We start from the raw sequence: 18,117 nt of genomic DNA on the forward strand, positions 1-18,117 counted from the left end.
ACCGCTTAAATGGTCAACTAGTGGTACATCAACCCTACATAGTACTTAAAATTTTGTGTCAAAGAGCTGCAGTTCTAGAACGGACGCTTTGGTGGATATGAACAAATTGAAATCTAATGGAATGATAGAATAAGTACATACTTAGAGTAACTATGCTTAAGAAGCTTATATTTGGTTTAAAGTGCAATGGCAATTATTATAGACTCAATTTAAATGTTATATTTTCATGTTTCGAATTTTAAACCTAAATTCACAACTAAGCTATTAAATGTACCAAAATAGATATCCTATAATGCGTGACGCATGTTCGTTTTTCCCTAACAGATTTGAGACAGGGCTCTCAAAGCGAGATACCTAAAAGATCTTTTGTCCACGAAGAGCTATTCAAAATTCTTCACAAAAGATACTAAATCGAACCAAAAATTTAATTTAGGGACAAAAAATGTTATGTAGCTTTAAATTTAATCTAAGTAGTATCTTAATACTTTTATGAACTCAAAAATTTTTATCTCTAAATGGGACTTTTTTCGTGTCCTTACTATAAATTATTATCAATAATTATTGTTTATTGCTATTTATTTGAATGAGTGAACTGTGTAAGTGTCCAGTATTATTAAGAAATAGTCTTAACTTAACTAATAAATCTTTAACTATACACACTTACTTCAGTCAAAGAAAATAATTTTCTATTTGATCAAGGTTGATGAAATGAAACAAAAAATATATTTTAAAACATTTATTTATAAATTATAATATAAAAGCATACAAGACGTTAAAATAACTTAAGAAATGCACAGATTGGTACGTTCCGTTATCGATATAAAACAGACTTCGAATAATACTATTCAATTATATAAAAATATTTTGCACTTTGAGGACAAGTCACATGGCGAATTGACGAGTCACAGTACAATATTTAGTAATTTCGGTCCAATTTGGACGCTTTGGTGTTAAACGCACTTAGCCTCTAATTTCGTTGAAAAAATACGTTTTTTAGGAGATTATAAGAACTTTAAGCCTCTGTTTAATCATGATGTTCATCCTGCGCCAACTCCTCCATATCTTCCTGGTCGAATTCAGTATCGTCTTCAGCGGTCGCTTCCTGGTACTGCTGGTACTCAGACACGAGATCGTTCACGTTGCTCTCAGCTTCATTGAACTCCATCTCGTCCATACCCTCGCCAGTGTACCAATGCAAGAAAGCTTTGCGCCTGAACATGGCCGTGAACTGCTCTGATATCCTCTTGAACAACTCCTGGATCGCTGTCGTGTTTCCAATGAATGTTGATGACATTTTTAAGCCCTTGGGAGGAATATCGCACACGGCTGTCTTCACGTTGTTGGGGATCCATTCGACAAAGAAGCTGCTGTTCTTGTTTTGAATCGAGAGCATCTGCTCGTCCACTTCCTTCATGGACATGCGGCCACGGAAGATGGCGGCCACCGTGAGGTAGCGTCCGTGGCGCGGGTCGCACGCGGCCATCATGTTCTTGGCGTCGAACATCTGCTGGGTGAGTTCGGGCACGGTGAGGGCGCGGTACTGCTGGCTGCCGCGAGATGTGAGCGGCGCAAAGCCGGGCATGAAGAAGTGGAGACGCGGGAACGGAACCATATTGACGGCCAGCTTGCGGAGATCCGCATTCAGCTGACCGGGGAACCTGAGGCAGGTGGTGACACCGGACATTGTGAGCGATACAAGATGATTCAAGTCTCCATAAGTCGGGTTGGGAACTTTGAGGGTTCTATAGCAGATATCGTAGAGAGCTTCGTTGTCTATGCAGTAGGTTTCGTCTGTGTTTTCGACTAGCTGATGGATGGAGAGGACCGCGTTGTAAGGTTCGACCACGGTATCTGATACTTTGGGCGAGGGGACAACGGAGTAGGTGTTCATGATTCTGTCGGGGTATTCTTCTCTGATTTTGGAGATGAGGAGGGTTCCCATGCCGGAGCCGGTGCCGCCACCGAGGGAGTGTGTGAGTTGGAAGCCTTGGAGGCAGTCGCAGTTCTCGCACTCCTTGCGGACGACGTCTAGCACGGCGTCCACGAGCTCGGCGCCCTCGGTGTAGTGGCCCTTGGCCCAGTTGTTGCCGGCGCCGGACTGGCCGAACACGAAGTTGTCGGGGCGGAAGAGCTGGCCGTACGCGCCGGAGCGCACGGCGTCCATTGTGCCGGGCTCCAGGTCGAGGAGGATGGCGCGGGGAACATATTTGCCGCCGTTTTCGGCCGTCGCACCTACAACGAACGATATTATTGTAGAATTTACATTATAAATTTGCTAGAAAGGATCCTTGATGTTAAATCAAAAATGTATGAATAAGATAATAAATAACAATAAAGCTCTGAATAATATTACTTCAAGCGGTTTATTAGTATGCGCAATTACGTTGTTTACAACAAATTATTCTATTTCCAAGTAAATTTTAAGATTTAATAAGTGCTACTTATCAACTAAAAATCTAAAATATCTAGCTGATATTATGTGAAATTAATAATTTTCAAATCTATTACAAATTCTACAGACGAAACAATTAAGTAGCTTAGCTAATTGATCATAATTAGATAGTATACCTCTATAAAATATGTAAGACGTGCGTCATCTAATAAATAATGCCATTGAAGAATCCAATTTCAGCAAATAAAAACTACATAATGCTTTGAAATATGAAACTCGGCCAACAATTTATAATATTTGCTGCATTTCTTTACTGAATAGTAATTATTTCTGTAGTCAGAAGTCCCGTTTCTGATTCAACTGTTGAATTTATTGATATAATTGAAGCGATTCTAATTACGAATGAAATGCAATAATTAAATTAACATTACACCATTACACGCTACGGTAAATATCGTGAAGTAGAAAATTACCGAATTTTAGCTCAGAAAATTAGAGTAATTGTTCCTGTTGACTTGTGTACTGTTAGGATGCAGGGTCGTTGACCCCGCCATCGTAATTAAAGACGGTGCGGGCTTTTTATTGTTCGTCTTTGTTGCTACGTTAAATTGTCTAAGTATAACGTTGGAAATGCGTAATTCAATGCGTTTTTGTGTTGAAACTTTAAGTTTCTGAACGCTCATTAACGTTATGAAATATTATAATACTCGCTGAAATCTGAATAATGCTACGGTAAAATACTGTAAGCTAAATTTTAATTACCTACCTAATAAATATTTTTTTCTAAAAATAACATTTATTTATTAATTGTTTCACTTACTGAATTGCAAATAAAATAACGGTTTTTGGGTATTTTTAGAAATTAAACACTAACTTATAAAATAATTTAACTTTATGACGGCCGGGGCCGGGCCGCGGCTGGTAGTTGCATCTTCCAACCGCAGGAAACATCAATAAAATTAAATACTTTAGTCTTTATTTTTGATTTAACTTTAAGACAGTAAGTTTGTAGTTAAGTATTTGACATTTGTATATGGACAGAACAAAGGTAACTTTTCTTAGATAACTTTTCTAGAATATTGATAAGATTCAACACTATTTTCCAATACAAAACTGATTATAAATTTATAACCTAAACGCATGTTTGCGTCTATCTATATTCGCATGAATGGACAGCATACAGTTATCCGTTACCGTTTAACCGATATATTAAAATGCGACAATGAAATATGCTTTGTTTTATCTATAGTCTATCTATGTGCATCAATTCGGCCGGTATGAGTTTTCTGAACCGATTTACGCGATTCTTTTTTTGTTCGATGCGGGATGGTGTCGAATTGATCCCATAAAAAATTTATTCGGATAGGCCCAGTAGTAGTTTTTATTTTATGAGCATTTTTGTCTGTATTTGTAAATGTTGCAAGTGCAAGTTTGAAGTCGGTTGTTTTTAACGCAGTTATCACTTGTTAGGTCAACAAATTGGAACATGCCTACGTTGTCTATGGTTTGAAGGATTTAGAACTTGCAAAGAAAGACCCAGTAAAGAAACTTTCAAGAAGTACGATTCGATTTGTGGCAAAGTGCCTATGATTTGAAAAAAATAGTATGATGAAAAAGATTTATTTACTGCCGATTACTGAATTATATAGAAAAAAATGTGTGCGTGTACTAGTGTACACACGTAAGAAGTGAAACTTCTTTATGACCTTATGCTTTCAAAAAATAATTTACTGTATGCAACTTTACAAATACGTCGAATCACTCGTGGCAGGGATAACAAAAAGATGGCGCATAACGGAAAAATGTCACGCGTAACGAAAAAATGTTACACTAAATTTTTTTGCAACCCCGATAAAAAAGTTTCACTTAAAAAAAAAATTCGTAAATTATAGATTTGGTTAAGACTTACGAAGCATGAACAAAATAACAAATCTAAGTACATGACTCAGTTCAGCTTGAGTCATTAATAGTTTAATCCGAATTTATTTATTCGAATCTGTTTATGGTAAAAATTTTAACTTCCCATCCACAAATCTGCATTGTGATATGAAATTTAAATACGAAAAAAATAAGATATATTGAAGTGAAACTTCTTTATCGTTGGAAAAAAATAGTGTAACATTTTTTCGTTACGTGTGACATTTTTCCGTTACGCGCCATCTTTTTCTTATCCCTACCACGCATGATTCGACGTATTTCTGTAAAGTTGCATATAGTAAATTATTTTTTGAAAAATAAGGTCATAAAGAAGTTTTACTTCTTACGTGTGTACACTAGACACTAGTACACGCACACATACGTTCGAAAAGACGACCTTATATAAGACATAAATATAAAGAAAAATTACACCAAAGTATACTTACAAGAAGCCTCATTGTAATATACTGAAATCCTCTCTAGTTGAAGGTCGCTTGTCCCTTTGTAAACACCAGTAGGGTCGATGCCGTGCTCTTCAGAAATAATCTCCCAGAACTGCAGACAAAACAATATGTTGAGGAAAACATAACAAACATGGTAGGGAGGAAAAATGTTATTTACATGAGGTAATCGGGTTTTGTGCTATGTATTATTATTATAAACTAGCTTTACCCCGCGGTTTCATCCGCATTGCTCCGCTCTTGTTGGTCCTAACTTGATGATATAACCTATAACCTTCCTCGATAAGTGGGCTATCTAACAGAAATAATTTTTTAAATCGGACCAGTAGTTCCCGAGAATAACGCGTTCAAACAAACAAACTCTTCAGCTTTATAATATTAGTATAATAGATTAGGTGTGAAATATCTACTGTAGGTACGTCTTATAATATGTTTTGATCATATTCGTAGAAATCGCCATCATATTTGTTATCACATGTGCAACCTAATTTTTTCCTGATGATTTTAATTTATTCTTGAAAAATTATGATTCTATAATTTCTTTTAAAATTTGATTGAACGTAGTTATAGCCAAAAAATATTGGTTCAATTAAAAAAGAAAATGTTTGCTGCTAATTATATTATATTATATCGTAGATACAATTAGTAGTTAGCTTACAGCACCTACTGCTGTTCCTGTTTATAAACAGCAACGAAAAAATGTTGAACAATGACCCTTTTTGGTTTAGTCTACGCTTTTTAGAATAGACGGTGTTTCGTGTTTCAGCTAGTTTAATATTAAAGCAATCGATTGTCCCACAGGCCACAAGTGAGTACATTCACCCATAATGACAGTAATTACATACAGATCAAATAGATGCCACCGATAGCCCGTTTTGGCCTTCCTGTCCTAGTTATTTAATAACTGTATTGAATTTTTGTATTCGATTGTAGTAAAATGAAGAGTGTTTTCTGGAAATACACAAAATAGGCAATTTTTGATTTTATTGGCTTATTTATATAGTAATTTATTGTGGCCTTAATGAACTGACTTGGCAAAAAAAATTGTCTGGTCGATTATAGTCTGAAATAACTTGTAGCTAAAGTTTTTAATATGTGCTTTCATTTTCATAGTAAATGTGTACCTATGTAAGTCGATAACGTTATGATATTTCTTCTATCTAATGATAATATTAGGTACATATAATATAAATCAACATTTTTTTTTCGTCCAAAAGCAAGCAATTCCTGGGGTAGTTGAACTTTAATCGCAATTGATAAGATTAAGAAATTAGCCGAATGAGTTGAGATGAGCTGTCATCGTTCATTCAATCTCGTTCAATTTACATTCATTGTGCTTTAGATTACTAATATAGGTGTGTACTAGCTTTGGACCGCGGCTTTTCACGATTACTGGTTAAAAAGTTCTTATTTATGCAAAATCTATATTATACCAAATCTATACCTTGGTATATTTAATAATAATTTATTCAGATGTTTTGTTAATTATTTTAATGTGGGTAGATAAAAATTTACATTACAATAATGTTTATTTTTATTATGTTAATTTAACATTGCGTATATTATTATGAATTACTAGACTAGATTTCCGAACGCGGCTTCGCCCGCGTTTGCAAAGGAAAACCCGCATAGTTCCCGTTCCCGTGGGATTTCCGGGATAAAAACTATCCTATGTGTTAATCCAAGTTACCCTCTATATGTGTGCTTTCATTGTAATCGGTTCAGTAGTTTTTACGTGAAAGAGTAACAAACATCCATACATCCATACAAACTTTCGCATTTATAATATTTGTAGGATTAAAACACAGTAAATTACCAGCACCAAACCTAAATTCCTCAATAATCTATGGTCATATCGACCATAGATTATCTTTTAACTCAAACTTACTATCTAACCTAATTTTAAAATGCTTTTGCAAACTAAACAGGAAAGCAATCACCTCATACGTAAAGGCGTCGTTTTACGGACGTATTACCGGTTTTAGAGGAAGGATCTTGTTACTTCGTAGGAAGTCGTGGCTAATGTGACTCCTACCACTTTGTCAGGAAGTACCTGTGGTGAGGCCTTTGGAATAGGTGATAATCATAGGGCGTATTCAGAAAGAAAGCTTGAAACTTATAAGCGCTTATAAGCGTTTATCGGCGCTTGTCAGTGCTGGTAACCCGCGCAGGAAAATATATGAATACGCGCCGATAAGCGCTGATCGGCGCCGACAAGTTTGGACAAGCTTCAACAAGCGCTTGTCAGTGCCATATAAAATTTGTTTTGGTCTGCTTCCTTTGTGTAGAACAAACCAGCGTTGACAAGCGCCGATAAGCGTTTCAAGCTTTCTTTCTGAATAAGTCCATAGAGAACAGAGGTTATAGGATTGGTTATTGACGTTATTACATAAACTATAGAGTTAAAAATTGTTCGATATTGTTTGTAAAAACTTTCAGAGATAAGCTTTCATTGAAATTACAAAAAAAGGAAATACCTACCTATATGAGAACCACCACGCGGCCGAAACTTTACATCCACAATAGTTATAAGATTTAATAACCTATTATATCCGACAAAATAAATATAATCAATCTTTGAATTGATTTAAAAGAGTAACGCTTGGATCAGATTAATAAAATGATATATTATAGTTACTATTCGAATCCACTTTTACTCAAAACATTTTCACTAATATGAAAGTAAAACACGCAACCAGATCGTTTATTGTTTTTTTTTTACCTCGTACCTGTAATGTTTATTGTTGGGTGTTTGTATGTGTTGAAAAAATGTTTTCTTTCTAAAAAACATCGCTATTTACATAGGTGAATATCAAATATTCTGAGCATGCGTCAGCCCGTCTAGGTTTTCAGACAACATGGCGCTCAAGTGTAATTGGGGGGAGTGGACCACGTAATTCAATTCTAGCGGGAAATGGAATCGATAGCCATCCTTATCGGTTTTAATTTTAATCGATATAACAATAAAACCCACGTATGATGAGTTTTACGTCAGGCTATTGTCGCATCGGAAATATGTACCAAAAAATTGGAAGAATGAGATTTGGCTTTTAGATTTCAGTTTTATCAAAGTTTAAGAGTGGAGAAAGTTATTTTGAAAGAAGTTAAGTTTTTATTACATCCGAGGATTACATTAACTTAATTAATTCATCTTTCTGGAATATTTTTATAAAAAGGTTTTTAAGAAGAATGTTGACAAAGTCTTTCAATACAATGAGATGTTGATTCAACATCGTGAATAACGATAATCATTTATTAAAAACAATGAAGACTGTTTACATAATATGACAAAATTATAAAACAAATAGTTAGGTATTTCATTTGATTAATCGATTCCAATTTAATCTTAATAATAACCAAGTAAAAAGTGCTTAGTCACCTATACGGCTACTAAAATCGCAACCAAGAAAACTTCCTTCCTATTAAGCCAGTAAAATATTGAAAACTAGATTTCCGCCCGCGGCTTCGCCCGCGTTTGCAAAGGAAAACCCGCATAGTTTCCGTTCCCGTGGGATTTCCGGGATAAAAACTATCCTATTTGTTAATCCAAGTTACCCTCTATATGTGTGCTAAATTTCATTGTAATCGGTTCAGTAGTTTTTACGTGAAAGAGTAACAAACATCCATACATCCAGACTTACAAACTTTCGCCTTTATAATATGTATATATTAAGAATATTAAGAATAAGAATATATTAAGATACATCGAATTGTTAGTACAGTGACGAATCCAAGTTATTTCAGTGAAACCTCGGGAGACAAAGCATTCCTTTTCTGTAGCTCGCCGCCCGCCATATTGAAAATAGAAACTTTTTCTTATTGCATCGCTGTGCTCGCATCCGTTGCACTTTATTTTTGGTATCTCCCACTTTGAGTTAAATATACATGTAAAATTAATAATTGTTTTATTTTGTCCTACCCTTTGAAGTATCCTTTGGTTTAAATATGTCAAAATTTGTGTATTTAACCAAGATTTAAACTGATGATATCTACTAATCATGGAATAAGGTAGTTTTAAGTTTTTGCATTGCAATTCTTTCTTTGAAGAGTTGATGTGATCTTTCACATCAACTAGAGATAGAATTCTTATTATAATTAAAATAACCATATTTCAATACATTTTCAGAGATATTCTAGCTCTTTTCTACAATACATTTTCTAGATTTCTAGATTATAATATTCGAAGCAAGGCCGTATTGCATAAGGTATTCTTCGATCACTTCCTTGAGGTTGTTACCCTATACCTAAGAATTTTGCAACCAAGGTTAGCTGAGTCAAATAGATTTAAACAAAAACTGCATAGACTGTGTAGAAGGTTTTAATTACATTTGGCAAAAACTTGTTATTAACAATTATATAGAATTTTAATTATAGTTCTCATTGATACAATAAACAATATTAAAATTAACAAGTTTAATACCAGAAGTAGACCCGTTCGTTTGAGAAATTTTAATTTTTATTGTTCTCAGAAATCGTATCAAATATGTTTTAAAGAATTAGTTTTAAAAATAACAATAAATTAAAAGCGGCTATTTCCAGGGATAAAAAATAATGAATCAAGCACCTTGAAAAAGTATCTTCTAATAAGTAATCTATTTCTAATAACACATAAATATTATTCTTACACGAAGTTTGTTTGTATGTACATAAAAGAAACATTGTCTATGGTAATTAAAAATAGCTACTCTGTGCTCTATTCGTCATCACCAATCACCATCTGTTGTTTATGGTACAAGCACTTCCTGAAGGTGCTTCACCCACATGTTTCGGATTAATTTTCGATAGTTTTACGTGTTTATGGGGAGCGATAACCTATTTTGTTTACTTGCGAATCTATTTACTCTGTGGTTGTTTATTTTCCCGTTTTTTTTCGGACATGAACTATAGATACGTCCTTCTTGGATACGTCAAAGCGTGCGTTTGTCAAAAATAAACATTGTCTATGTTTTATGAGATGTAAATCCGTTCATAAATATAAAAATAACAAACAAGCGAAATAATTTATCACCTAAGTTTATCACCATAAGTTCCTTTCGCTTGTTGTTGTTCTATTAAAAATGTGACTTCCTAAATCCTGTAAGTAAGTATAAAAAAGAGTCGATTCACCAATTTTTTAAAAGGTTTATTAATCTCAATTGGTTCATATACATAAAATTCGTTTTCTGTCGTCATAAATATATAAAATTATGTTGTTATTATAATAGCATGATATTAATTCAGTTAAACGAAACATTCCTTATTATGTACAATAAATGTTATAAAACAGTATAATAACAAGAAATGACTCAACTAAAACAGTGAGAATCGATTAATGTTTTCAAATATTTATAAAACAATTATTCGAGTTGAAAAATGTGAAGTACCTCGCTGGTGATGGTAAGAAACTTCTCCACCAAATAATGAATGAATTAATTAATAAATAATTATACTAGTTAGTTATATCTTGCTTTTTTTCAGGAAGTCTTTAGGCATACAATATTGAAAATGCTAAGGCCTATATATTATTAAAAAAGTATTAGTAAGTACGAGATATAAAACCACATTTTCAAATTTCAGTCCTAGAATTGCATTTACATAGTTTTATATAAAACCGCAACCGGAAAAATGCAATCGACATTCAGGTAACGAAAAAAAAAACTAAATCGCAGACAGATTAGCCAGCGCCATTATCGCGCTTTCGGTCATCGACCTGCACCATAGACTACAGAGTATAGATGTTTTATTATCGGCCAGATTTATTACAACCAAATAGGTTTATTATCGTAGTTGGCTTTTAATTATACATTTAAACGAGAACATCTAGATTTAGAAATGGATTTTAAATGAGATTTAACTGTTCGGGTGATAGTTACCGTGTTTTTGTTTATTTTACTGAAACAGAAGTTAGAAACGATGAGGAAAAATAGAATGTTCAATTAGATAAAATTGTTGTTATATTGGACACGAAAAGAGGATGTATAAGAGACGGGAAAGGAAAATCAAAAATAATAATTAGGTACAGGACATTTATATGTAAGTATATTCAAATGGAGGAAAAATTATTTTTGGATTTACCTATTTGTTTATTAATTTGCATTAACCATTACTTGAAAATATTGTTTTAATTTTAAATCTTCCTTCCGTAGCAAACAAATCATCTGTTCCCGGTGTCGTCATCGATTAGTTTCATTTCGCATAATGTACACAAACAATATCTAATACCATTTCTCTTGAACAATTTCTAGAAATCATTGTAATCTAATCTCTAAATTGGCTAACTAATAAAATTTCCCGGGAACAATCGTGATATGACTAAGTTTGTTTCGTCGTGATTCAGTCCGCTATCGTGGATAAATAGATTTCCAAGAAGGTTTGACTAATACAAAACCTTTATTTGTCTAGACACTGGAAAATGTAATTGACAGCTTGTCTATGGTTTTATTTTGAAGAATTCCGAATATTAGAGAAATCAGAAAAGTTTGGTTGAACTGCATCGATACATACCAAGATCTGTTCTGATCCCTATTAATTATAAATTATAACTAGATTTCCGCCCGCGGCTTCGCCCGCGTTTGCAAAGGAAAACCCGCATAGTTCCCGTTCCCGTGGGATTTCCGGGATAAAAACTATCCTATGTGATATTCCAAGTTACCCTCTATATGTGTGCTAAATTTCATTGTAATCGGTTCAGTAGGTTTTACGTGAAAGAGTAACAAACATCCATACATCCATACAAACTTTCGCATTAATTATAATATTAGTAGGATATAATGTCAGTAGGACTGTAGAAGTAGAAAGAGCAGGATCTGTTGTAAAGGAAATTCGAAATATATGTATGTATTAACAATTTTAACAGTAAGTACATATAACTACAGCCAATCCCTATTAAGTATTAACCTTTAATAAAATGCCATAAAATGCAAATATAGCACAAGAGAAATGCGCGTACATCTTTTATAAATGTAAACACATTATACGAGTAGGTACATCGTGCAATTATAAGAAAATGTTTACATTCTAAAGTGTCAAAATATGTCAACCATCACTTTTGAATAAGCGCTCCTGTCCGTAATCCATAAATAAACCGCTCGAGCCTCGAAGTACACATAAGATATTGTATCCTTTCTCAATTTATTTTTGTTTACCACCACTGAGAGGCAGACAAATGTTTCTTATAGAAATAAAATCTTTGACATCGCCTCACAAGACATAAGTAATAAAAACATGTATACGTCCATTGTGTAGTCGCCCACCCCTTGATTGACATCAAAAATAAAACTAGGTGATAAAATTAGAATTTATTAATTGCTGTAAAACAATGGCTTTGCTTTTTCGTATTATACCTAGCAGTGTGTACACCACTTGACAATTACCTCATATCTATGCCTGAATAGGACTTAAATGCTGTTCACGAACAATTAAAAATTAGGGAGAGGGTTCCAACCTCATTGTTCGCATCGGCCCTAAACTCCAAGCTCCATCCATATAAGCGCTAACACGAGGGTAATCTAGATATCTAGATCTAGATATCCTAATTGGGCGTAAATTAAAACGTTAAAATTCCATAATAAGCTGTCATCCCGATTTGGCGGTATTATTCCAAGGCCGGATATTTGTCACAGACAATCAAATATGGCTGGCCAGACGCCATTGGGCCCATAATGACGTATTCGACGCACGAATGCTCACTTCCACGCGTGAATCATAAACTATTGTTCGAACGTTACTTTTTTAATTTTTGATGATCAAAGACAATGGCTGACTTAATTCGTTTTGACAATGCATCGCGCCAATTTTTATTTAATTGGTAGTGAAAATTATATACGAGATATTACATTGTAGGACGGAAAATTAGACTAATGATTTATTTTTTAATATTGATAAAATGTCATATAATGTCACCCGCATGCATTGTCGACTGTCGTACTATATGCAACTGTTATTTCGAATAAAATGTATGAATTTCAGAATAAAATCTATTTCTTTATCTATGAATAATCCTTTCTGAAAAACTACCAAAAAAATCACTAAAATATATTTTTTATTAACAGCTATCAAATAGCTAACACAAACCAGATATCCTAGTTGCAATAAGTAACAGATACCAGTCAATATCTTTGATGTTTTTTGCAAGAATTTGAACAAAACATCTGTCGTGAAGGTCGGCCGTCGCGTCGGTTCAATCGAGACGGGAACACTTTTTGTGCACGCTTCGCTTGGTTTACAGTATGAAATAAAGACATTTATATGGTAAATAGATGTAGGTATTGATATCTAATATTTTTGTTTTGATTTTAGTTATCAACATCTTTAGTGATATAATATGACTTTTGATTATAGTATTTGGTATTTTCTATGTAAATATTAGGAAGATTCTTAGAAAGATTAAATTTTAGATATTATTTAGATATACCTCGTATAGGTACGTATAGGTATATCTATGGTCCTATAAAAGTAATATGTATAGTCAGTCGTGAATCAAATGTTTAAAACATTTTACATCGAAAGACGATAATTCATAAACTTTGTTTATGTTTATGATAAGGGAACAGCGATACTTTTATCAAAATTACAAAGAGCAATTTGTTCAATATTTTTTGCATCAAGTTTCATGTTATGACATGTTACTTTTACGAACTTTTCGTCCCCGTTCAGGATTGCAGAATTGAAAAACTATTAACATATTTGACAAGTTTTTAACTTTTTCTCTAAGTATTTATTTGTTTGCAATGGTTTTACTTTGTTATTACAAACATATTTATTCACAATTATTTTGCGCTTTTGGATCGATTGAGCAACATAAATAAGTACTTATCAAGGTTCTGCATTTTTGCAATCTATGGCTAATTCAACAGTTTAAAAATAGAACCACATTAAACAGAAATTAACCATCTTTGAACTTCGAACTGGCCACTATCGCTAACGATAAAAAAGTATTCCATTGTGACATTCGAAATTCGAATTCTGAAATTTGAATCGGTGGCCGTTAACGGTCACTTCTATAATAATAGCTTGACAGTTAACAGTTGAACCGTGGGGCAATTACGGGTAAGTAGCGGTTTCTCTCATTACGTGTGAGAAAGAATTAATTCACCTGGTTAAGAATGACCGATTAGATAGTGGGAAGATTATTCATGGACTAGCAATCGTATTTTATGCTATTTTATGAAATTCAATGAAAAGAAAGTAAATAAAGAAGTGTTTTACGCAAAAAGGTGCTATTGACCAAAAAATAAATATCTGATAAATGCAAGACGCAGCCTATGTTATAAAATAGCTATAGCATAAGGGCGTATTCAGAAAGAAAGCTTGAAACTTATAAGCGCTTATCGGCGCTTGTCATGTTCATAATATATTTTCCTGCGCGGGTTACCAGCGCTGACAAGCACCGATAAGCGCTTATAAGCGCTTATAAGTTTCAAGCTTTCTTTCTGAATACGCCCTAAAAATACATTGATTAATTGTTATTTCTTCATACACCTGTTTGTGACAGATGTCAAGAAGTGTTATAAACAAGAAATTCAATATTTTTAAATGTAGCAAATAAAAAGGACATAACTGAGGACATAATAAAAAGAGAAAGATAATTAAAATTTATTCAAAAATGAGGATAATATATTGAAAAATTTAGATCAATAAGGATGCGTTAGCTGGAAAGATCTGGATCATAAGTTAGAACTAAATCAAGCAAGTTGATTTTGTAGTTCAGTTCCAGATTTCGATCAAAAGAGATAAAATCAAAAGCATAGGTACTTAGTGTCCAAAATATTGTTATTACCTAGTAAATTTTAATTCTAATCAAGTACATATTTCGCTTTGTTTTTAATGAAATGAGTTAAGAGTTCCTGTTGGCTATATACCTATCTCATTTCTCTGTTAGGTAGTCTCTTCAAAGTTTTTTTTTTTTTCAGTTTATTCCAGTTCTTTTCTCCTGGTTGAAATTTGAATCGATTGCCTAAAACTATCATATACCTGTAAATGTGACATAATATTATGTTCAACAAGGCATACGGTCCCAAATTGCTACGGATTCTTTACCCTTCCAATTTAAATACGAAACCCTAAAAATGGCGATATAATAATTGCTCATCAACTTTCGCTAGACTAACTGTCCAATAATTATCAGATGTTAGATTGAACCGAAAAATTGTAACCGTGCAACGAGAAAGTATGCCGTGCCTCTGTGCTCTGATAAAAACTAAAAAGCGTACAATCACGCCTGTAACACTTAGATTAATAAAAAGTAAGGAAAAAAATATCTAACTTTCATTTCATTTTTGTGAAAATACTCTAGTTTTTGTCATAATTTACATAGAAAGACGTTCTAATATTTTCAGCGTTGCAAGTCATCTTTCATATTTTTTGACGTTGCAATGATTTTAAGAAAATATAGGTAGGTATATCTCGCCGGAGCCGTCTGCATTCGTTTCCTCTATCTAGTACCTAAGTAAAGGTAATGTAAATAAATTAAGCACTTTACATGGAGTATAAGAATAAACAAACTAGAAATGAAGTCGATGAACTTGCGGTTCCAATAAGGGCAAAATAAATTTGTAAGATAGGCACCTAGTCTACATCTGCCGACCCAACGCCATTTAATATTCTCTCTGTACTAAAATGTCCCGGCAAGACGAATTTTGTTATAAATTCCAATTCTCGTCACGACATGAAATGTTAATGGAATCGGGAATCAGGGTTAGGACAGGATTTTTTTTTTCTTATAAAAATATCTTTTATAAAAAGAAAATAGAACATTATGTCAAAAGTGACAGAAAATATTGGAATATTCAAATTAGAATTATCTGTGGTCAAGAATAGACAACAGGAAGAAAATGAAATAGTCAAGTTGAGGAAAGTCTTGTAGACTCATAAAATGTTTGAGCTGAAAATTAAACTTTATAGCCAAAAAATATTTTATAGTGCGTAAGTGACCGTAGGTAAGTGCCCCCTTCAAGTGTTCCCTTGCCATCAAACAAATTGAAAGCTGTAGATCCTTCACAAGGGGTCGACATAACATAGGTAACCATTATGAGAATTACCATAAATATTTTCATCACAAATACTTATAATAATTAAGATTGAGATTTTGTATTTCATTGGTAAAAATATACGTGGGTGCAATCAAATTGGATTTTTTATTCCTCATAATACCTACAACAAATGTTTCAATTTTGTTCATGAAAATTTAATCAGAATACACATTTTCACAGATTTCAGTAGTAACAATAAATACCTACTTCTAAAGTTGTAATTCTTATTTTTTATAAGTTTTTAACAGACCTTTTATAGTCTTTCAGAAAGTCTACGCTTTAATCCGTAGCAAATTTTTTTCATAGCCAATATTAATAATGTAATGTACATAATAGGTATATTATATGCCTAACTACAACACAACGCACTATTCAATTGTCACATAAATTTATTGTAATTCGTAGTCATCATTTTATAGAGAACAAAAATAATCATATTTCATCACTCGTGCATAAACTAGAAACGTGGCGGAAGTCATATTTTTTTATTTGAAACACGAGAACAAAGCTATGGTATGGATAAGTCAATAACCGCCTTCTGACTTTTTATTGTAATATGCAACACAATACTTCATGTACTATCAATTTCAGATTATTTTTTTTTATTTAGAAAAAACTGTCAACTAACAATTAAAAAAAATATAACTGTCACTTACTTTGGCGCCAATCTGGTTTCCGCACTGTCCGGCTTGCAGGTGCACTATTTCCCTCATATTTCTTTATTTAAATTTGTAACTAAGTTTGAACTTTTATCACGCAACAGCCTACCGTCTCACTGACCGGCTGATGTGCGAGTGAAGCGGGAACGACTTGGTGAATGGGAACGAACGAATGACGTCGATGGGGTGCTAATGTGCAAGCTGCAAAAAATGTACCGGTGTACGGGGTATTGTGAACGTTTTTCATTGAATTATGACTATTCTACTTATCATTCAAATTTTAAGATGTGTTAAACAAAAAATATACTAGCTGATCCACTATCATTATTCTGCTGTCAAATATAACATCTAATATTTTATCGTGATAAATTAAAATAAACAATGTCGCCTCGTGGCAATGGTGACAAATACAATTTTTTCATCTGATAATCTTGTCTTGTGACAATATACACACTAAGCAAATAGCTTTTCGAATAACCGAACAAACATCTTTACTGGATGACAGGAAAAACAGTGTTAAAAGTAAGAACTTTTTATTAAAATATAGGGAAAGTGAAGATATACATCTGGCAACACCAATGAATCATCGCAAGTTCGCCAGCCGGCGGTCGCCGACAACAAGACGTTGAATTAATTCAAGGACCGTCTATCAGCAATAGCTTCTTTCTTTCACTTAGAAAGCGCTTGACAGTATCAACGCGTGTAATTAATTGACTATTATTTAGCCAGTGTTGCTATCTTAAATATATGTAATTATTAGCCATTAGGTAAACAATCAAAATATGACAATGTAAAAATTACCTCAGCCAAATAACTTTTTTCACAAAGTTTTTCTAAAGGTAGGTATCTCTTATTATCAATGGACAGTTGTTTAATGTTGGTATCAAACTCAAACATTTATTTATTCAATTAGACTTCTTTTAGAAGCACTTTCGAATCGTCATTACATATTTTTAACATTTACCACCGATTCGGAAAGCAGTGTTCTATGGAGAAGAACCGACAAGAAACTCAATAATACTCCTAGGTACATAATATTATCTACTGTATACCAAAGTAAAATCTATCATATTATTAGAAATAATTTCAAATAGTTATGTTCATTGTTCAATTATTCAACATTCTATCGACGTTATAGTATCGAATAAATAATTAAGATCAATAAAATAGATATCTAAATTAAAATCATATCTAGAAACAAAATAAGCTATTTTTCTAAATTACTATTCATATGGAATTTTTTTTTTTATATATACAAATTTTGTATAAATGTCCTTGTCAAATAATAATTTAAGAGTACATTTTATATTATATTATGTACATTGTACATATAAAACTTATTTACTCTGCGACTCAGACCAATAAACTTTTTATTGGTCTGTGCTCTGTACTCTAGGGAATGTCGGATAAAATCCTAAAATGTTATATGTATGTACGCTTCTAACTATTTAGTTATCAAAATGTACCCGCATATTATAAACTAGCTGCTCCGCGCGGTTTCACCCCCGTGGCTCCTCTCCTGTTGGTCGTAGCGTGATGATATAATATAGCCTATAGCTTTCCTCAATAAATTAGCTATCTAACACCGAAAGAATTATCAAATCGGACCAGTAGTTCCCGAGAATAGCGCGTTCAAACAAACAATCTCCTCAGCTTTATAATATACAAGCTTACCGCCC

General features: G+C 33.2%; 1 protein-coding gene across 1 annotated transcript; it reads right to left on the bottom strand.

Annotated features, from left to right (window-relative positions):
• Positions 1-721: 721 nt before the first annotated feature.
• Positions 722-16,587, bottom strand: LOC123701648 (tubulin beta chain-like). The gene is made up of 3 exons (XM_045649134.1): positions 16,436-16,587; positions 4,756-4,864; positions 722-2,232 (listed from the first exon to the last, which is right to left on the bottom strand). Exons 1-3 carry the CDS (start codon positions 16,490-16,492, stop codon positions 1,025-1,027), a joined length of 1,374 nt encoding a protein of 457 aa, XP_045505090.1. The 5' UTR covers positions 16,493-16,587; the 3' UTR covers positions 722-1,024.
• Positions 16,588-18,117: the final 1,530 nt, after the last annotated feature.

This window comes from Colias croceus, chromosome 22 (assembly GCF_905220415.1).
Source record: "Colias croceus chromosome 22, ilColCroc2.1".
Lineage (NCBI taxonomy): Eukaryota > Metazoa > Arthropoda > Insecta > Lepidoptera > Pieridae > Colias > Colias croceus.

Coding starts and splice junctions, on each gene's coding strand:
- LOC123701648 (XM_045649134.1), bottom strand. CDS start 16,492: ATGAGGGAAATAGTGCACCTGCAAGCCGGACAGTGCGGAAACCAGATT. Junction 4,865..16,435: donor GAAACCAGATTGGCGCCAAA/GTAAGTGACAGT, acceptor TTTTGTCTGCAG/TTCTGGGAGATTATTTCTGA. Junction 2,233..4,755: donor ATATTACAATGAGGCTTCTT/GTAAGTATACTT, acceptor CGTTCGTTGTAG/GTGCGACGGCCGAAAACGGC.